The 22,064-nt window shown below is 45.2% G+C and overlaps 2 protein-coding genes and 1 long non-coding RNA gene across 7 annotated transcripts; 1 reads left to right on the top strand and 2 right to left on the bottom strand.

The window, feature by feature from the left end:
- Window positions 1–2,790: 2,790 nt before the first annotated feature.
- galr2b (galanin receptor 2b) lies at window positions 2,791–8,796 on the bottom strand. Of its 4 annotated transcripts, none has more exons than XM_055510861.1 (4): window positions 8,610–8,796; window positions 6,818–7,039; window positions 5,931–6,418; window positions 2,791–3,751 (listed from the first exon to the last, which is right to left on the bottom strand). In XM_055510861.1, exons 3-4 carry the CDS (start codon window positions 6,302–6,304, stop codon window positions 2,992–2,994), a joined length of 1,134 nt encoding a protein of 377 aa, XP_055366836.1. In that variant the 5' UTR covers window positions 6,305–6,418; window positions 6,818–7,039; window positions 8,610–8,796; the 3' UTR covers window positions 2,791–2,991. The 4 variants fall into 4 exon arrangements, with proteins under 4 accessions (XP_055366836.1, XP_055366835.1, XP_029014155.1 ...); XM_055510860.1 differs by having other exon boundaries at window positions 5,931–6,421; XM_029158322.3 differs by lacking the exon at window positions 6,818–7,039.
- Window positions 8,797–15,957: 7,161 nt separating this feature from the next.
- Window positions 15,958–19,277, bottom strand: zfand2a (zinc finger, AN1-type domain 2A). 2 transcript variants are annotated; one of them, XM_029160048.3, is made up of 10 exons: window positions 19,119–19,277; window positions 18,309–18,399; window positions 18,118–18,212; window positions 17,741–17,872; window positions 17,479–17,630; window positions 17,262–17,390; window positions 17,055–17,130; window positions 16,884–16,960; window positions 16,399–16,530; window positions 15,958–16,242 (listed from the first exon to the last, which is right to left on the bottom strand). In XM_029160048.3, the coding sequence occupies exons 2-9, from the start codon at window positions 18,361–18,363 to the stop codon at window positions 16,428–16,430; spliced, it is 819 nt and encodes a 272-aa protein (XP_029015881.1). In that variant the 5' UTR covers window positions 18,364–18,399; window positions 19,119–19,277; the 3' UTR covers window positions 15,958–16,242; window positions 16,399–16,427. The 2 variants fall into 2 exon arrangements, with proteins under 2 accessions (XP_029015881.1, XP_029015880.1); XM_029160047.3 differs by having other exon boundaries at window positions 16,446–16,530; window positions 19,119–19,276.
- LOC114861062 (uncharacterized) lies at window positions 19,267–21,252 on the top strand. The gene is made up of 3 exons (XR_003786705.3): window positions 19,267–19,407; window positions 19,721–19,797; window positions 19,886–21,252. It is a non-coding gene; the product is annotated as an uncharacterized LOC114861062 (long non-coding RNA).
- The last annotated feature ends 812 nt before the right edge of the window (window positions 21,253–22,064 follow it).

Here is a 22,064-nt window from a genome sequence, read left to right on the forward strand (position 1 = left end):
GTGAACATAATGGTTTCTACATTATGGAGTTATTAAGTCAACTACTGATTTTTGTCCTTGTGCAGAGTTGCTCATAGCAAGTATCTCAGTTTCTTGCATACTTGTTGCTCACTATCCTGAATATATATTGATGCGCAGTCAGTCATGAGGTTATCTGCAAGTCTTGCATTGTTTGCTGCAGTGCAATCACAGCTGCACTAGACCGTCCTTGAAGGTAGATGCAATCTTTCTTTAATTGCTTTCGGAGCATTGTTTTGGCCTTTGTCTCTGGGCCGCTGTGACTCACGGACGCCACAAATGCGTTTTTTCTCCAACAAAGGATTCGGCTCTGATAGAGGAAATCCTGTGGTACCTGAAGTATTGTCTTTTAAATTGTCAAACCTCAAGAGCTCCACTCAGACATTCCACCTCCCTCCTCTGATCCACTAGAGAAATCAATCATCACATTATTAGTGGATGAGCTGAGGTCCACTCAGGTGGATTCTGCCTGCACGGCCCAAAAGAAGGTGCATCAATGACATCTTTCCTGCTCTGCAAAAACAAAAAGCTAAAAGGACACGAGGCCTCACTGCATCTCTAGGACGATTGGCAGCGTGGTTTCCAGAGCAACAAGCACCAACACAAACTCTGTCAAGGTTAGTGATGTAAGAACTCATTTCCTACAATCATCCCCAACTTAATGTGTCTGTTTTTCACAGCTAGTGCCATAAAAAGCAACAGATACCCTCTCAACTTATAGTCACTGAAACATAGGATGCACACGTACTTCAATGAAGGGCTGTGTTCCCTCGGCTCTAGCATCAAACGTGCCTGATGCAGAAGAAGTCAGTGATGACAGGTTATAATTATGTCAACCCTCAAATCACGGCTGGTACTGAACTGAGTGATTAGTGATTACTAATCCTATTTTTGTGCTACACTATTAATTCAAATGATAAAAATAAGACAGTGGATTTTCTACAGGGTTCTTCCAAGGTTCTTACAGTGTGTGTGTGTGTGTGTGTGTGTGCGTGCGTGCGTGCGCATGCGTGTGTGTGGCTATTATCCACAGGTTCCTGTTGCACGTCCTCGCTCCAGCCCATCACGCTGCTTTTACTCCCACTAAGGCTAATTACGCGTCCGCCCGTTCATTTGCATTTGCGCAGCTCGCTCGCTGACGTCTGCCTCGCACAGTCGCCGGTGGAAGCTGATTGATTCCCTCTTAGCTTCGCCCCGCACCACTGACAGAAATGCCATTTGAAAATGAACAATGCTGTTTGAACATAATTACACAATGTAACGTGCCGTGTGCCTCCTTTATGGCGAGGGGAGCTTAATTCGTTCATTAGTGTCTCTTTAAAGGGCGCCTTGGTCTTAAATGCCTCTGGCTCTGCTTTCAAATCCCACGGACGCAGCGATCTCCTGGGGATCTTCTCTGTTGTGCTGCATACGCTCATTAATAAGCATCACTCGCTCCTGCGGCAAAGAACAGCAGCAGCATAACGCAGCACATACTGTACACGCACAGTGAAGATCAACGACTGATGGGAACAATAGCAATACATCAGGTCAATACTTTGCATTATGAATATTCGTGAGTTTACTGTTTTTGTTCTTTTGTTTACTTCAGGGAATGCATCTCGCATAGCATCATTTATTCAATTTGACACATATACGTTATATTGATTTCATAATTATATTTTTTCTGTTGATCTAAAACATACTATTGATGTTAAGTGGTTCCTTAGTGCTTCACTACCTGGGCAGGAGCTGTGCTTTAATGAATAATTTGATCTATTTTTCTTTCATAATTCATACTTTGCCTGCTACAAATAAAACACCCCCCACTGACATATCGCTGCAGAAAATATTTAATTTGATCACTAAAGTGTGTACACCGTGTCCTAAACATCTGAATAGTGTCTATATTTTGTGAAAATATACAGGCTGTTACAGATGTAAGGTTGGAACAGAGACTTCAGTTTGCACAGAGCAGAAAGGGCAAAATCACAGGAGTGAACACTTTAGTGCAGAGAAGACTGTTCGACGGTTCCGTTTAAGGATTCGTTTCTTCTGAGGAAAATTGCATCTCACAAAAGAGAGGAGGAGGAGAACGCGGCTGAGAGGTGAGATTTGTTCTTCTTTTCTTTGATCTGACGGCTCTGAGGTAGGACACAAGCTCACAGCTGGACAGATGCTGAGGATCCACCCGCTCTGATCTGGAGAGGAACTCACAACGGCCCACACAAGTCACGAGAATCATTTCACGTGTTTAAATGCGTAAAATACTCCGGACACAAAAGCACAGTCAGGTAAATCTATGTGACACCAAAGAGAAACATGCCATGAACACAATCATCACAGGTGAAGCAAGAGTGGGGTTCAAAAGGTCTGTTTAGAATATTCATAAAGAATTCATAAACCTATTCTTTAACTAAATTTATCTGACGTTGTTGAAACCATTTTCTAACCATGTGATGTAAATGTGTAATAATAAACATCCTGACAGAACAGAGCAGCGTCTTCATGCACGACACAAACGGAGCCGAGGACGTGCTGGACACGCGCCCCGACGTTGGAAGATCACAACTGCAGCTGAGCTCGTGCGGGCGAAAAGCGACCACGCGAGCGCCCGAAGCACCGGGACAGCACAGAACACGCACGGCGGGGAAAGGCTGTGGGCGTGGCGATGACATCACGGAGGAGGGAGGGGCTCCACTTCTGATCGGAACCTCTAAATTGTCCGTCTTTGAAAGTCTTTTCGGATTATGTGGGGCGGAAAAGGTGACGTAGAGGCACGAGACACTGCTCTTCAAAGTGCAGGGACGACAGGGATTCCATGGATGGAAACACCACGGTGCAAAGCCACAGTTAAGGCAGAAGGCAACACTTAGAAACGTCCGCTCCCAGTAAAACCCCTGACTCGCACCTACAAACCAGCGTAAGCAGCTTTTTGGTGGTGACTGTGAAACAGTTTTTCACGGCCACTCCTCACGCGCTCGCTGTCAGCCGTCACGTCCGCCTCTGGAAGTGGCTCAGCGCCACCGTGGCCTCTCTGGGCTCCGCGCGCCGCCGGTTCGTCATCTCGCACTCGTTCTGCCGCCCGTTCTCCTCGTTCACCTGCGACACCTCCGTGGAGCCCGCCTCGAAGCCCGGCACCGTGTTGGCCACGTGCACCACGTGCACCTTGTTCCTGCCGCGCTTGCTGAGGATGCAGCTGAACACCTTCTTGAAGCCCTTGCGGAAGTGCTTGGACACCAGCGCGTAGACGATGGGGTTGACGCACGAGTTGGCGTAGGCCATGCAGTGGGAGAGCAGCCGGAAGGCGTAGGTGGTCTGGTTGAAGGGGAAGTCCCCGTACAGGTAGCACAGGATCACCACGTGGTACGGCAGCCAGCAGATGCAGAACAGCACCGTGACGATGATGATCATCTTCGTCACCTTGCGTTTGGCCCGCTTGGACTCCGACATGCCGTCCAGCGGGTTGACGGCCGTCCACAGGTACTTGATGGTGCGCGTGTACGACAGGCTGACGATCAGCACGGGGACGACGTAGCCGAACGCGAAGGTGCACGTGTCCAGCACCTTGCGGTCCCGCTCCTCCCAGCCGGGGATGCACACGGTGCTGTTGGCCCAGTCGATCAGGTCGTAGTAGCTGAGATACGGACCGGCGAAGACCAGGGAGAGACCCCAGATGATCACCATGGCAACCACTGCGTTGCAAGGGGTGCGCAGCTCCCTGGAGCGCAGCGGGTAGCGAATGGCCAGATACCTACAGAGATGTGGAGGTCACAGTCGTGATTGTAGTTTGCAGTTTCCAAAAGTGAACTCACATATTTCTGCGGTTCATTTAGCGAATTATGAATTTATGTTGACAAAGAAATACATCATAGCGTGACTGAAGCTTATGCAAACTTTACACGGGGAACAATTATGTTAAGGACGATTAACCGGGACTTCAGCCACCTGTTTATTGTTGTGGCTGTGACCGGTGCTCAGTCACAGCGCAGCCATTTGTAAGTTTAATTGAATAAAAACACCGCCGGGGAAATATGTCAAAGCTGCCGCATTATTCACAGACAGGCTGTTTCCCGGCTGTTTAATTGGATCTCTGTAGAACCGCGGCCGTGGCAGAGGACTGTGCCCTGAGCCGCTGAGCCGGTGGGCGACGAAGCCACAAATCCTCCCGAACCGCAGCTGCGATCATAAAATAAGAGCGCCTCATTCGGCGCCCGTCTCCTCCTCCGGGTTCTGTTCTCTTCTCGTTGTCAGAGTCACTGTCCTGTGCAAAACATGTTGGACGAAAACGGACTCACCAGGTGAAACACGAGTCAATTGCAAAGTCTCTACTTCGGGTATTTGATTAACAACAGACGCTGTTTTATTTCCCAAATGCAGTGTTTATTCGAAATAATCTCTAGTCATTATGGATTTTCCCTAAATGCGTGACACATTATGAACCGCAGCCTCCGCACTGAGCTCTGGGTCGCGCACTGCGTTAACAACCGCTCTCCATTAAATCCAGCACGCGCGCGCGTGTCCTGCTGTTCGCTTGGGCCGCGCCGTAATTAAATACTGCCGCCGGGGGATTCCTGCTGTGATCCGGCGCTTCCCGACTCTGGAACCGGCGAGGAAGAGCAGAACGTGGGTTTACCTGCCACCTGAGAGGCGGCTGCTCTTTTCCACATGAGAGGAGACGTCTGGCTGGTAACTCGGGAAAGAGACAGCGATCCGTCCAACCCTCCGCGGTGTAAACAGAGGGCGTCTGCCGCGGATCGGCCCGGTTCTCACTGATAACGCGGCCCAAAACCCGCTAATGATGGCCGATGATGTCATCTTGAGCCACGGATAAAACGGGATCCTCTCGTAAGATATTCCTTCACAGAGCGGCGTTAAGGTCTTATGGGGCATTAACTAATTCCATTAGTGTGTTCCTGTGGGGGCGAGCTCTGCTTTGAGTTCCCCGGCTTGTTTTTATCATCAGGTGGGAGAAAACACGCACGGGTTTGAGGTGTTTTTGACGCTATACGCAAATGGCGCTAATATTCGGGAGGCTAAAGGGTAAAAACACATTTGTGACGCATTACAAAAAAATCTATTCAGTTGCAGCCCAGTGTCTCGTTTTGAATTTTTTTTACGCGTTCTATGAATTTCATTTATACAATATAGTTTAACAAAGCCTACATCTGCATAAAGGCCTCATAAAAGTACTTTATCCCCACTCACCATTGGGCGTTTGAATAGTTTTTGTTTACACACACATGCTGACAAACTTTTGCTGAGAATATTTTTATAATACTGCTGATTTTGAAGGAATGATTGAAAATAGTTCTAACTGTTTTCACACACAGTCATTCTAATGCTGTTTCATGGAGCGGCTTCTGACGTTTTCACGCCATTCAATGGTCATTATCAGTGGTTATCAGCCCATACGTATGAGCCGGTAGGTGCCCATCTACCGGCTGGCACCGGTGAATAGGTGCAGTAGGTCGCCGTCATTGACCCGTAAGGTTGATCACGGCTCGGATGATTTAACCAGCAGGGTCAGTAGGGGCGCTGTTGAGCGGTTGTTGTTCAGACGGGAGGATCGAAGTTTTTGATTTTGATTTATTAGCGAGCATAACTTAGCAAGTAGCTAGCTGTATTGTGTTAGCTAACTATAACCTGAACCCCCCACCCGTTATCTAAACCCAACCCTAACCACAATAACCTCTGAAGCTGCTAAACGTAGCAACTTAGCTAGCTGCTAGCTGTTAGCGAGTAGGCAGAGCAGGCACCTACTGGCCCGTACGAATGCGCTGATAAGTTCTGACCAGCCCATTCGTTATGGCTGATAACATCCGAAGCGGGTGTTTCATGGGTCTTTATATGTCACCTACCAAGCGGGGCGAGACACGTGTTTTGTTTCGTTCGATTGAACGTGTTGCCTTTGACCCTGAAGGGGCGGTTACCTGTCCACGGAGACGGCGGCCAGCGTGAAGCTGCTGGCGTACATGGTGAGGTTGATGAAGAAGTGCACCGCCTTGCACATGAAGGAGCCGAACACCCAGCCCTCCAGCGAGTAGATGGTGGCTTGGAACGGCACGCAGAAGATGATGAAGAAGAAGTCGGCCACGCTCAGGTTGAGGATGAACAGGTTGGTGGTGTTGTAGCCCACCTGGCCGCTGCGCAGCAGCACGGCCAGCACCAGGCTGTTGCCCACGGTGCCCAGCAGGAAGATGAGGGAGAAGACCACGGACACGATCACGCTGGTGGGGTTCAGCTGGTGGCTCTCGGACGCGTTGGCCGCCGCCGCCGTCTTGCCCAGGTCCTCGAGGTCGGACATGTTTGCCGGTCTGCAACGCGAGGGCCGGGGGAATTAGCGTTCGTGCTCGGCGGGTTGCTATGGCGACCCTGTTGTCATACGGCAGCAAGTCGTCACTGTGTTTGGGCCGATGCACTGCTGGACAGTGTAAACAAAACAAGATAAAAGTTAACAAGCCTGCATGCATTATAAAATTAATTCCCAGCTGAGTGATGCCACATATTAATAAGACTCTAATAAGCAGGAGGCTGTGTTTAATTGGCTGGCCAAGCTTTGTCAGACGCGTCCTGGGAATATCTTCACTGTTTAATTGCACGCTTGCGACGCCGTGGCTCTGTTGTTTAGGCGCAAGTTGAATGATGCTGCTCAATTATTACTTCACATATTACTTTGATTGAGCTCAACTGTGTTCATCGGCGTTGCCCCCTCGGAGGTCACTTTAAAGTGAAGCCGCTGAGTCATAAACTTTAATGCGTGCGCTGTAAAAGGGTTGTTAGGACGACGGCGAGTGCGGCAGACGACCCCGCTACTCACTGTGATCTCAGCGAACGCGTCTCAAGCCCAGAGCTGTGTAAAGTGCCGCCACCGCCATCGATCGGCAGCTTGAGAAAAGAACCGCAGGTTCATGAAGTCCGTGCTGATGTCACGCTGCCCGTGCGAGACCCACGACGCAGAGCGAAATGACACAGAGGCTTGAAAGTAAAGAGCTGCACTCCACGGTGAAGCTGATGAGGCGCCGCGATGAGTTCAGGGCGCCTGTGAATCACACAAACACTCAGGTGTTTAGGTGAGACCTTCTCACGTCCCGCTACATGGAGTTTTGTCATCTTTCTGCATCAGCACGTCTGTCTGACACTTCAGACAATACTGGGATCGAAGCAAGAGAGGCTTCGTGCTTTCATCCAGTCTAATAGGCAGAGCTTCCTGCATTGATTATACAGTTAGAGGAGGTTTGATGGTTATGATTATTGTTATTTCCATAAAATTGACAAACATTCAAGGTTAGGAATTTAGAAGGTGTTATCATCATATGTTGGGTTTTGACAGCAAAGCCAATGCAAATAGCAGCATTGGGAGGTGGGGTCACAGGTCAGCATTCGAGCAGGCGGCAGCAGATGCACTTTACATTCTAATCAGCTCCTCTCCATAAAAGTGTAATATTCACATTTTAATATTCATGGATCACAGGCTGCGGGTCCTTGAAACAGTTGGCTGCACGGTCACGGCCTTTTTAGTGTAGAAACAAGAAACCTGAGAGCCTGAGAGTGTATGATCTGAACCGAGTGTTTTCATCTGTAACTGTTATTATCCTGATTATCGTGGTTTTACGGCGCGTTCGTAATTACGAGCCATAAGAAGAAACAACTCATATCCTTGATGACACCATGCTACGTGAAGCAAAACAAGCCGTTTAATGGTGTCAGGCTCAAATGATAAGAGGCGTGAATTACACTGAAGACGGGAGGAGACTCTGCAGTATCTAAACAGACCAGAGACCAGTGATACTGTGGCAGGTGAAGGTCTGTAAACTGTCAAAATACCACTCAACTGTCTCAGGTCTCGCCCAGTAAACGATGCAGGAGTCAATCACAGAGACAGAAACCCTGCGAACTGTGAAATGCTGCAACAGCCCTTTAAACCTCACCCCGTCCCTCAAACCTCAGCACTAACCAGCCTTAAATCAATTATTCACCGTTATTAAACTTTGAATATCCCTGACTGTGAACTCCGCTCCCAATCTATCTGCATGATCGGAATCGTGCCCGGGAGCTAAATGAAGCACGCTGATCACGGTCACTGGTAAATTATTGACCCTCTCATACAGATGATGAGCTCAAGGCTGCGTATTTATTATCATCTATCATCTTCTACACAGGCAGGGTTTAACAGCTGGGGAGCGTTCCCTCTCTGTTCTTTTGGGGGTTCAGACAAGGATGCAGAAGCTTAGAGCTGGCATGAGAGCGCGTTTACAGACTTTGGCTGAGCTTCGTAATCATATAAGCATCACAATTTCTGGAAACAGCGAGGGATGGAGGAAGCAGAGGGTGATGGGGATGCAGCTCAATGCAAATCAGACATGTGCCGTCTGACGGGGGAGAAGCCTCGCGGCTAGAGATAAACAAACATTTTCAAACAGGTTTCGCACCGTCACCAAGCACCAGAGCTCATGCTAAGACCCCACATCTGCACACGGCGACGCTCAGATTGACAAACTTCAGCCAGAAGGAGATTCTGACACCGAAAAAACATCTAACAGACGCATTGAGTTCTGCGCAAACAGCAGGATCAGCAGGCAGATGCTGCAGATGTGGTGTGATAGACCTACCGGGCTGGCGACGGCTGGACGGCATCCACCGCCTCGGCGCTGCCCCGGTTCTGCCCCGGTTCTGCCCCGGTTCTGCCCCGGTTCTGCCCCGGTTCTGCCCCGGTTCTGCGCGGCACTCCCCTCAGAGCCGCTGGCTGCAGACGCTCACGCTCCCGACGCCTCTCCTCCTCCTCCTCCTCCTCCTCCGCTCTGGTTATGAGGCTGCGTTGCTGGTATCTCAGTCGCTCTCCTCCTCCAGCCCCCGCCCCTCCGTTCCCAGGGAGGACTCCTCCTCCACATGCACTTTAATGTTCACACTTCACTGCAGCAGCGCGAGGTACGGGCGGAGGGCTGCCTCCAAATGAGAACAGCACAGGCTGCGAGGAGTCTGCTCACACGCAGGAGCCAGACTTTAAACCTGGAAGTGGACTTTTGTTGTTTCCATTAATACTTGTAATGAGTGGAACCTGGCAACGTGATTCGTTTTAGACAGTGGGTAAAAAAGAGGTTTCTCAGAATGGGAACAAACAACTCAAAGTCGAGTAGAAGAAGTGTAACAGCTCAACAAGACTTTGTTTGCTGTGTGTAATTGTGTTGTCACTTCATCACCAGTGTTTTCTCTGCAGTCTGTGGTTGTGTTTGCTCCCTGGGAGCAGCGGGGCAGTGGCGAGGGATCCGAACCGGCAGACGAATAAACAACAACAGATGTCGCGCCGCGTCATGTGAGAGATGAATTACAGCGACAGGTCGCGTTTGTTGTATCGTCCCTCGAGGCGCTGGAGTGGACGGAGGCGACGGCGGGTCCAGGGAACGGGCTGTTTATGGGCTGTGATTCATCCAGTCATGACCGACGCAACTGGCAAATAAACAGCCTTTTGCTGGCAATTCATAGGTCAGCGAGACGAATGCATGAAACAGTGAGATGCGTCTATGGGGTTGTTATTTTAATCACTAACATACTGCTTTGTTTTGAAAATATATAGTGATGCAGTAAAGTCTGGTCAGTGGAGAATCTATCAGACAGTCAGAGCGCACGACACAGTACGTCCAGTTCAGGCTGCAGTGAGTCCCTTATGACGCGGTGCTGTTGAGTAAAGGACAGAGTGGTTTAGTTTATGTGCTCAAGGGTCTCAGGTGGGTCATTGAGTTCGGGGGGGCGTCTCCTCCTTTTCCAGCCTGCGTGAGAGACCATCGCTGCTCCGTCTGAATTTTCAACCGGAGTGAGATCACGACGCAGCCCAGCGAGCGCTGATCTGACGCTTCTCCTCCTTCATGTCTGTCACTGTCATCACATGCTTTTACATTCCCAGGCACCATAGCAGGCAGATTCCAGTTGAGATGAATGTCTTGAGATGAATGTGTGACCCCACAACCCCCCCCCCCCCAGTCTGAAAACAGCTGGATGAAAAATCTGAGGTGGACGCAAACACATTAGCTCGGACAATGACAGATTCTGGCCTCGGTGTCAGGCAAATTGCCATTCAGGAATACCTCTGGGTGTTGTTTCGTGTGAACGTTTCCACGGCAACCGCAGACGGATCGCTTCGGAAGCGCGGCAAAAGCGCGGGATTGATTTCCACGCGGAACGGAGGGAGCGGCGTGACATTTCAGAGAGGGGTCCGCGTAGAAACGCCGCGGTTTCCTGCATTTTTGATGGCCGTGATTGTTTTCCCTCATCACAGACTTGCAGGTTATTGAAACGCAGGGGGATGGTGATTGCATATTTAGCATGTGTTTATAAACTTCTGGGTTAACATGAATCTCTCTCAGGCAGATCTATTACTGTGGAGCCTGACTCTCCACAGCCAAGCTGCATTTAATAGGTATGAGATGCACTTTGTTTCCAACGTCTGGTTTTGTCTTGTGATTTTTATTTTGTAGTTTTCAGCTTCACCTGCTTGTTGAAATGCTTCAGTAGATTCTGCAGAAGAGGCAGAAATAAAAAAGTAACAATGTTAATGTGCCAAACAATCAATAGCACCTATCAGCGAACAGCAATTACTGAATCCTATGATAAATACTGATCGATCTCCTTATTTCAATATGCCAAAAAAAATCCCTCCACACATTCTGAACTCGCTCACCTTTGGCAGATTAATAACTAGTCTTCACAGGTGTAAAAGCAAGCCTTCAATACTCCAATCAACAGTGAACGCTGCCGGCTTTATTGATTGTCCTTTAACGGTTTCCTCTCACTGCAGGAGATTAGTTATAGCTCCAGCCTCAGAGGAAATGAGAGGTGTATCAGAGGTTAAGTGTGACGCTCGTATGTTCACCTTGGCCTGTGATCACTGGTGCGTTTACATCAGTGGGACCTGCTATGTGGATGGAGACGTGAGCCGGCTTAAAGCGGCAGCAGATCTCTATTCTGCACAAATATGTCGGCCTCAGGCCCAAACGCAGCCCTTAAACTCTGTAAACTGGACTCCGTGTCAGTTATGTCCCGTCTGTCTCTTCACCTCAAGCACAAGGCCACAGTCCTGGATCAGTTTATCTACAACGGCGGCCTGATTAGGCCTTAAGTGACTGCCTCCGTGCTGCGTTAGCGTCTACAGCCCTGCGGAACCACGTGTAACTCTGTTATTTCTGATAAAGCTTCACTCCAGTGAGACACATATAAACGGGAGGTTAAAGAACTATATTCACACCTTATTCACGTTAGTATATAAAGCGTGGGAAGCACTCCGAGCTTCTTGAATTGCTCGATTTATGACTCACTCGTGCTACAACTCTTACTGGAGATGGGGAAGAAGAGAGAAATGACAGATTCTTACTGTGGCAGGAGACAATGTTGAAAAGTTGACAGGCTTAAAGGCGAATGGGAGGGAGGCGCGCAGATACGACCACAGACCAGCTGTTTTTAACAATGCCTCCAGATTCAATTCAACTCAATTCAATTCAATTTTATTTTTATGGCGCCAAATCACAACAATTATCTCAAGGCACTTTACAAAGTAAGGTTTGAGACGTTACACAACTAAACCCAACAGATCCCACACACAGCAAGTGAGAGAGAGAGAGAGAGAGAGAGAGAGAGAGAGAGAGAGAGAGAGAGAGAAAAGCAACAGCAACAACAGGCAGGATGGTTGATCAGCAGCTGCCCATCACAGACACAAAGGTCTGAGTCCAATGATACCAGAGAGGACAGAGTGGAAGAGGGAGAGAGAGAGTGGGGGAGAGAAAGAGACAAGGTTAGTTGAACATGGAACAATGATGGGAGGTTATTGGACAGAAGAGGTAGAAGGAAACAGAGGAGCTCAGTGTATAAATGAAGTCCCACAGCAGTCTATGTCTACTGCAGCTTAACTAAGAGATGGTTCCTGTGACTAACAATCATTGCCAGTGACCTGAACCATCTCTAACTATAAGCTTTATCAAAAAGGAAGCTTTTAAGCCTGATCTTCCCCAGATGGGAAAGCGCTGAATTAGTACTAATTCTGCAATATGTCGCTCGAACAGCAAAGACTCTGCAGCACCTGGTACCGTTTGCGTTTCAGCTTTTCTGAAAACCGACACGCCCACTAAGTACTAAGAGGAGAAATGCCAGAACTGATCTGACGTCAGCAGCGCCGGGTCAGATTCGCTGTGTGTGTGAGTGACGCAGGACCGGGGTCCCATTGGGTAAATTCCTGCTAGAAGCATTTTCTTCACACAGTAAACACATTTACTGTTATTGCCTCAAGCATCACGCTTTTGATCACACTCCACTAGTCATGATTGTATGGATTTAGGCAATAACGCTCTTTGGACAGGCTCTTATTAGAACACGGTCGCTCCTGCTGCATTTACCAGAACAATAACATTTCTTTTGATGCCCAGTGCCTCATAAACACTGAGAGAAAATCCATTTGCAAGTCAATATTTCTATTTTGTTGCACCGCTCCAGATTTTGATGTATTCTGTGTTCATGGTTTCCAGAGGATAACCCATGATAGCATTGGTGTTCTCCTTGCCTTTCTCTTTGCCTCCAGCACACCTGTGATTTGCAATGGAACATTCATTCGAACAACACTGCCAGAGTTGCCATGGAATCACCAGAAAGTTCCCCCCGTTCATGCCCTCCTCAGGATGAATTTCAGTCAGCTCCATGAAACCTTTTTCACATTCGCGCGTCCATCACTCTGGACATTCACTGAGCTGCATCTGTGCCTGCTGTTCAGAGGCAGCTGGATGAAACAGTCGCCGTGCGTGAGCGGGAGTCCCGACGCTCGGCTGCACCATCCGTGGACGGTTGACAGGCTTCGCCCTGAGGTGCCGCACCGCTGCTTCAACAAATGCGAGGTGATGAAATCAGCGCGAGGCTGAACAGAGCAAAGGGACGACTGTGTCATCATATGCAAAAGCTCTTTCATTTCATAACCTGCTCACAGCGACCTACTCTGTCAAAAAATGGGCCCCAGACAACAAGGAGCCTCATGCATGACTGAACCTGGCTGATCTAAAGCCTTATTGATCGCGTGGAAGGAGATGCTGCCTTTGTCCGTATTGTACAATAGGAATCTGGTGAAACGACGAGCACAGACGATCGAGTATAAAAGAATGACAATTCAATTAGTGGAAGTTGAAGTGGAAGAACAGACACAGCATAGAAATGAGCTGCGGTGTTCTGCGGCCACTCATGCACGTCCTCAGAATGGAGGAGAGAGACCCCATGGAAAAATCAGTAACACTTGTTTCTTAAGTAACAAATGTTTGAAAGAATAAAACACATTCGCGTGAACAGGGCGAATTGTTAGAGCAATAATTTCTGTTTATTTTAAGGCATTATCACTTAGTGGTTGTATTATATGTAATATTTCAAACTAAATTTTGTCTCCCAATTCCATAATAAAGTGCACTTAACACTAACTGTATTCATTATGGACTGTAGTAGTCGTAGTATTGTTTTTGCAATTATAATATTATTAAATTATTAAATCAAACATTTTCACTCAACTTAGCGTTCCTATTATTATAAATATGGACTGTGTGGTGGCGTTAGTAGAACATTACCAGCTACAAGGAGGTTTGGTTCTGATTTTGCCAAACCAGTTGTCCTGGTGCTGGTGCTGACAGAACCAGATGGGCCCATCATCCGAGTGTGCAAGCTGATGACTTCACCATCATGTTGCCAAAAGTGATGACCACCCTTCATTAAGTATTCTCTCTCTCTCTCTGTCTCTCTCTGTCTCTCTGTCTCTGTCTCTCTCTCTCTCTCTCTCTCTCTCTCTCTCTCTCTCTCTCTCGCTTTCACACACACACACACACACACACACACACACACACACACACACACACACACACACACACACACACACACACACACACACACACACACACACACACACCTTATTTCCATTGCAATCAATTATGCAAAAACATCCCAGAAGCTACTTATGAAATAATAGGACTATGTGCTGCAGCTGCGTACATGGAGTAAAATTCCAACCTAAGTCATCCTGTTTAGGCAGAATGTTTCTCACGTCTACAAACTCTCTCCCATCAACTCCGGCGCATGGATGCATTCTGGTTTGCTCTCCCGTTCGCCTGTGGTGCTGCTAAATGACTCTTGTGCTACCAGGAAATTGGAGCAGGGTTAAAGCACCATGCTGTCAGTAATCTCCAGCTGTGAAACATGTGTCTGTGCCCAAAACTAACACAACACACTTTGTCTTGTAGTATTTAGTATTTGTCTTGTAGTATTTTATACATATAATAATATATTATTATATATATATATATATTTATATATATATACACACACACACACACACACACACACACACACACACACACACACACACACACACACACACACTGTATATAATGGAGCACACAGACACGCGACCAAGATGATGAAGTTCAGGCTTTAGAACTGTCAGTAAAGGGTCAAACGTTGATCAAGTGAAAGCATTCAGTGGACTCATGGCCACGTTTCAAAGCCAGCAGGACTAAATCATTTTCTCCTCAAATAGAGAATCATTCCCGTTTATTCAGAAAACACGTCCTCAGTTGACCAGGCAGTCGTCTGCCACAAAGCCTTAAAGTGTCAGGGACCAGGTGCCTCGCTAAGCTCCTCGCAACCTGGAACGACATTCAGGGCGACAAGCGGCAAGAGGGGTGAAAACCCAGTGTCTCAAAAATGCCAGAGGCTGAAGCTTTTCTACACCTGGAGCAGCGACCTTTTCACCAGTGACAGTGAGGTTTCCTATTTTTAAAAGCGCTTTTCTAGTCTCATCGTCTGTCTTTAAATAGCGTTTTTCACACTCAGTGTAGCACCTGTTTGCCAGGCAACAAATACTTAAAGGGCTGCTAGCAGTGGGACTAACGCGAGGGCACTGCAGGAACACACTGGATATAGCTTTTCCAACATAGATAGTTACCCACCAGTGCATTTCTTACCCTCTGTGCTGCTGGAGGTGATAGATTCCTTTCTTTTGATAATGGTGAAAACTGCTCTCTTATTAAAGAAACACACTCATGTTTCTTAGTTACTAAAAAATGACTAGTGATGCTAAATAATGAGCTACTCCTCTTTAGATATCAACAATAATACTAGAGAATAATGAGATTATTGAGAGAGCCTATGATGTTGATGTATATGAGACTGATTCATGTGGAATCATGAAATTAACAACTTGGAGGCAAAAACAAAAATATTCACAAAACCACTCTCGTCATAAATATATACATTTCCCCACAGATCAGATCACACTTTTACTATCAAGGTGTGTTTGACAGCAATGCAGCAGCAAATGTCACACACTTGACATACTGTAAACTGACTAAGTGTGGAATGATTACCTACATCACAGGCGCCGTATGAAACCCATTTGTTGTTTTGTGACACCCACTAATTGCAGCAGGTTAAGGAGGCCTTGTCCGGCAGCTTCATGCCCTTCAGTTCTGCTTATGCAATAGTATTATATAAATGCATTGGATCAGCTAATGTCACAACAGGCTCTTTTCTGAATCAGTTGTCTAATTGATGGCATTGTTGGTTGCATCAAACAGCCCAGTAGAGCAACAGTATAAAACTACATGAAATCAAAAAAAGCTTTTACCGCCTTCATCAAAACTATTGAAACCTTTTAAGATTAACAGTGAATAGCTGATGTTTTACCAGCAGATCACCGTGAAGCAAACATCCAGCCTGCGCCATCAGTTGCATTTTACTGCCCTCTGCTGCACACACTATAAAAGACATGTACTACAACGCCTGATTACTAATGTAGTGGCCAAGCACTGCAGCCAGTCAATACTGCAGCAAAACAGCCCAAGTTTAAAGTAAATGGTGAAACCAGCTTGTAGTTAATTATTTAAATTGGAACTTACATAGGACACCTAAGCATGATAGTACTTAAATAAATGAGCAAAACAAAATTCTTGATGCATTTCTAAATAATTTATTCAATTTTTATACATGGTAATATAATGCATTTATCATCAGCATATAAAATATGTACAGAGCATGTCAGAATTAAAAATGACAGATCCCGCTGAGAAAGTATGTGCTTATATTGATAAAAAGTGGTAATAAGAGTTTCTCTTAATGTGACAATCATTGATCCTGTATGCTGATGTGCACTTTCTAGTAAGTAATTAGCACAGCTTGAAGAGTAATGGTGGTTGGACATTAAGAAAGGCTGCAGTTGGACTGTTTGGACTCTCTCCCCTAAACAAAAGAGAAAACATGATTAGGAACAAAGTCATGTCTCCCACACATATTTTCTAAAGTAATTAAACATGTACGAAAGGCAAATTAGTCTTTTACAGTCTGCCAACAAGAAAGTTCAAAGAGGATGGGTTGTCATGACAACAGTGTACCTACACTGGTTCCTGTTAGCAAGCTACTGATGGCTAAGCTTTCCTGGGTACCTGTTGTCTCTGCTGCTGGCGTCTGTACTCTTCTTCACTGGCAGCGAGAGCCTGAGCTAGAGCCAGATCCTCCTGCTCCTGAGGACTGACACACACAAAAAAAAAAAAAAAACATGAAACTTTCACTTGTTGAAATTTAATATTTAACAGAAAATACAAAATTACTCAAACAATAGTTTTAACTGCAGGCTCAATCTGTAGACCTGAACTTCTTTTGTGAAAAAGATCAGTGTTGTACATGACATTTTCCTCTCAGACAACTACGAATGTGAAGCAGGATCGCTATTGCAGGACATGCTCTACATATGGTGGTTACACATGCATATCTCAGCTGAACGATTTAAAGCTGACAACCATGGAAAAACAGTGTAAAACTAATTTAAGGTAATAACAAACGCACCATTTCTGTCATTATGTGGTGTAATTGTTAGTGCTTACCTGAGGGTCGGCTGAACAGTCTGCCTCGAATCAGCCAATGACATCTCCAGAGCCCGTTGTAAAGCCTGCTCCTCCGTCTGCAATTATTACAGCAGAGCACGGCGCTTAACAAACATTATAATAAAATCAAGAAAAATGTGTCGAGTTCATGTCAAGTAAATAAAAACATACCATGCCAGCTTGAAATGAGGCTGAGGGTGGAATTACATTATGTGCTGACACAGAAGCAGAGATCCGCTGGGTAGAACTGGAAAATGAAAAAGAGTAAGACAGGAGTAAAATTGTTTGAATTTATTCTCAATTCACACAAAAACATGGTCACTTTTAAAATAATTAAAATTAAATTAATAAAACATTAAAAATCATTACTGAGCTTACCCACTGCTTTGGCCTCTATTATTTGCACCCACACCATTTGAAATAGGTCTAGAGTTGCTGGACGCAGATTCACTAGAAGTAGAAGCTGAGGTAGACGAGGCCCCTTGTGCCCGCATTACAGCAGCATGTCTGAAATGAACAATAGAAGACAAATTATTCTGTCACGTTAGGGGGTAAGTGAAGTCATTTAATAAGAACGTAAGGAAATTGTACCCACCCTGACTTGGACAGAGGTTTGTCGTTGGTGTTACAATCATGATCTAGTGGGTGCCGATGTTTAAGACAATAATTTAAATGGCACTGGTCACAGGTCACTCGTATCATTTCCTTCTGTTTACAACCTCCTTTAGAACATCTATTTGTGAAAATCTGTAAATACGAAAGAACAGTCCTTTTTAGTATTTTAATTATATTCAAAAAACTTGAGGTAAAGACAAAGTCCAACCCATTCACTTCATGTTTAAGTATTATACACACACCTTTCTCTTTCTTTGTGCAGGGTCTGATTTACAATCTCGATCAATGTGTTCACCAACTTTAATGTCAGGCATTTCTCCTCTCTTGATGGGAATGGGAGTGTTGCACAATGGACACACTGGGACCTGGACATCCTATAAATCAGGCATTAAACATTTAAAAGATTATTTTTTGACCATTGAGGGGTTATTATAACAACCCATTAAGACACCTGTCACATGATGTCACATGTGATTTGAATGTTCTCATAATCCATCTCTGAAACATAATTTATCAGCACTCCACAGTCAAAAGGTTAACTAATGCAGTTTTTCTTTAAACACTAGTTTCATTAATTCCGGTCAACAATGTGTAAAAAGTTTGATAAGTGGTTAATTACCTTTCTGTAGGATGATGTGCATTTGTGATTTGCATATGTGATGTGGTCCTTACAAAATATCTCCTGGCAGGCGTCACATTTCATAGGAAGGAAATCTGCAACGCCAAGTATGGGTTTTAGCCTCAGGGTCAATCAAGCATATATTAGTATAAACAAGCAGGACACTATAATCTTCATCAAACCCTATTTACCTAAACGTTTGCAGGTCTTCTCAGAGCAGTGCTCTCCTAAATCTGGAAACTCCATTGCAGAAAAACCTCGACAGCTGCCAGTAGTAGAAAACTGGAGGGAAAGAATAAATATTTGTTTCAGATCCACTGCTGAGCTGAAGCGATGACTGTAAACACTGACTCACTCTACGCTAGCCAACACTACGTTGGCTATAAAATACAGCTTTGTCATTCGGAAGTTGCTGACAACCAGTGTTTGTGTAAGATGCCTATTTTAAAGCAAAACAACTTTACGTTGAATGAGAACTAGTATCTGGCAAGTGATGCTTTAAACGCTCTTCGTGCAAAAACTATAGTAAAACTGGAGTTTTCGAAAACTTCATGAAGCTGTTCTTTATTATTGCTGTCATTAGCTAGCTAGGCCAGGCTAGCATGAGATTACATAACTAAAAACCCGCATTGGTGAAGTTTTTATTATAAGAGTTATGTATAACCAACCCAGGCACGCGACAGTGTTCCGTGTAAGAAAATTATTGAAATAAAACACATTTATATGGGCAAAAACCACCTAACGGTCGTCGTGTATTATTCACACAAATGCTAACTGCTAGCTCGTGTGTTGCTAAGCGATGTAGCTACATATCGAGAAATTAATGTTTAACTGCGCGGAAAAGAAACGTACACAATCTACTTTCTATTTAACGAGATTAAAAACCCAGAAGAAACACAGCCATCACTCTTGTGTTTGTCAACGCTGAAACCATCAGCTGAGGTATTGGCTAGCTAGCTCAATGTGACAGCGAACCGTGGCTTTCGTCTAATTGTACTCACCGAATCCGACTTTTACGTTCGAGCTCGTGTTTTGTAGCAGGAGCCTGACGCTGTTACGCTGGAACACGGAGGTGATGCCGGATTTTACCGTGCCTTGTTGACGAGTAGCGCGGCGCGAGAGATCCCTGAGATCCAGTGTCTGAGCTGCTCCGAGCTGTTGTCATCAAGTTTTGATGTGTCACGGACGCTCCTCCTACGTCGATGACGTAGCCAGGCGTCCTTCTCTGCTACGTCACTGCGCCTGCGGAAACGTCAGGAGAAGCCTGGAAGAATCTTAAGCCAACTCATGGTTAGTCATGAATTTACTGACATTTTTATTATTATGCTAAAACATTTTATCGTTCTTTAATTTGTTTATACTTTAAAAACACTCTCAAACGGCAGCAAAAATGTTTCTCAAATCAAAGCTCACTCATGAGTTGATAAAGTAAAGTTAATAGACATGTCATTTAAAGTCATTGGGTAAAATCAGTGGTTTTACAGTCAGGAGTTTTAACCATTAGCCCTTTAGCTCACGTGATCAGTGACCAGTTTACTTAGGACACTGGGACACATCTATATAACCTGTTGTCTAATGTACTTTAATATTTAATGTCTTTCAGATATATTTCCAAGTCATAATGTCATGGAGTCATGGCCAAAATGACAATGAAAGGGAAATGGAGGAAAGGTTCATTATGTAAAATACCTGAAAAACATTAATAGGCTGTTTTAATCTTAATCTTAATGACTTAAATACAATGCTTAGTTTAGTTTTTTCATTCCAGAGGCTGAGTTCGGTGAATGAATAAACTGAAAAGAGTCAAAGCAGGCAGCAGGGGGCGACACAGCACTGCTTCAGTGCCAGCAGAGAGGAGTCTTCAGCTTAAAGTGGAACTAAAATCTGAAAGAAATGCTAAAAGGATGAGACTGTACAGGTGGAGCTAATATAGTAGTGGCATATATATACTGTATATATAGGTACTGGCTATTATTCATAAGCTCATGTTCTGTGTAAATGTCTACGTACAAATATCACATTTTATGAGGTTTAAATCCAACAAATGATTCTCTTGTGTGCTTTTCCTGATCGTCGAACAAGTGATACCTCGAATTTTTCCATCCTTCTCCTTTTAAATTCAAATAAGCTTTAATCTAACTGAATCTGACTGAACATTTAATCAAGACGACTCTTCGTGAAGTGCGATCCTAAGCGTGCCTTACAAACCTCTCCATCGTCTGATTGTCCCGCTGAAACATGATTGTATCTTAAGCCGAGGCTCATCCTGTGTCGTCCCTCTCCAGGAAAAACTTGATGCATTTCCATAGCGCTTCCAGGCTTTCAGCTTGATTTGCAAGGTGTCTAAGCGCTTCAGATGGGTTTGTAGGTACATTTAGCTGAGAAGGCCAGGAGCCCTCCTGTTCACAGCTTTACATGTAGTCTTAGGTTTTATGCCTCTGCTGGTTTCTTCACTGCATGTTTTAGGAGGTGAATTAGAAGTCATCATAAATAAGCCTGGAAATATAACGCTCTTTCTAGTGAATCGACAGCAGCTCTGAGAAAATGATCGTTAAATGTTTGACACGCCACTTAAAAAAGTTGTGATGTGCCCTCTATCATTTTAAATATTTCTCTCCAAAAGAGTCTTTGAAAGTAATATTAAGTATTTGTAAAAGTGTGTGTAACTCAATTTTATTAAAAAGTGAGATAGAACCACATAATTCCAGTATCTCAATTTGACATGCATTATTTAAACTCAAGTCCAATCATCCAATCTTTTGACAATTTACCAAGAACAGATCTTAGATAGTGTGCTTGAATTTAAGTTGAGGCTCTTAGATGAGTGAGTGTAATGCAGGGAAATTGAGCTCAACATCGTTTTAGATGGTAACTGGGCTAAATCTCTAGCAAACTAATGGCTTATAATGTTAATTTATCAGAGCAGAGAACTTCTCAGTCTAATGCCTCCGGGCTAAGTGGTGCCTTTACGGGTTTTACCAGCTGATGGCAGCAGGATTCTTCTGCCTGAATGTGGATGGATGTGGAGCGTGTGACCACAGAGCAAACAGAGCCCGTTTAGTTAAATGATGGCTCTCCTCGTCCCTCACAGGTCATCGCAAACGGCACATAGGTACTGAGAGGAGATCAGCAAAGTAACTGATTGAAACATCCTGTGAGATCGAATTATAACATGAAGGTGCATCGTCAGGAACCGGCGGAGGTGGTTTACAGACAACATAAATTCCTCTCCTGCTCTGAAACACCTGCCTTGTAGGCAGTAAACGTTGCAGCCAGATGGCACGAATCTGAAAACACCTGGCGCTCCACATACACATCCCTCAACCTTCCTCTGCCGACCCAGGCCTCTTATTGATTCAATTTGTGGATGTAATTTCAGATTATCAGTGATGTTAGTGGATAATAGGAGATGGCACCAGTGAGGTTGATTCATAATACAATCATTCAGTATTCTTATAATGAATAGAGGCATCATTAATTGTTAATTGCACGGGAAAGTTAAAAAAAATCTTGAAATTGTATCTTTTAAACATAACTTCTAACAACTGAGCAATTTACAGACATCTGTTAAAATTGGGAGGTCAGAATACTTTTTCTACCATAATATAACAAAACACAGCGGGGAAATCAAAAGGTCGAAGGTCAGCGGCAGAGGTAAGAGCTCAGCATCGTTTTATCAGTAACCGGTTTTGCTCGTGCTCGCTGACACATGCTTTGGGGCCTGACGTTATAAAACCTCAGAACATTTACTACCTTTGTGTGTCTGTCAAAGCTGTAGCTGGTGGCAGATCCGCTAGAATAAACAAGGGAAGGCAAGCAGCCACTAGAGGGCACAACGTGTCCTTTTATCCAGCTAAAGGAGGTCTTGGGATACTGTGGTTTAATAGAGCCCTACTGCAAGGTCAAGAAGGCCCAAAGGTCTGCAGGTTACTGCTCTATGGGCCGTG

This window comes from Betta splendens, chromosome 8, assembly GCF_900634795.4.
Source record: "Betta splendens chromosome 8, fBetSpl5.4, whole genome shotgun sequence".
Classification (NCBI taxonomy): domain Eukaryota; kingdom Metazoa; phylum Chordata; class Actinopteri; order Anabantiformes; family Osphronemidae; genus Betta; species Betta splendens.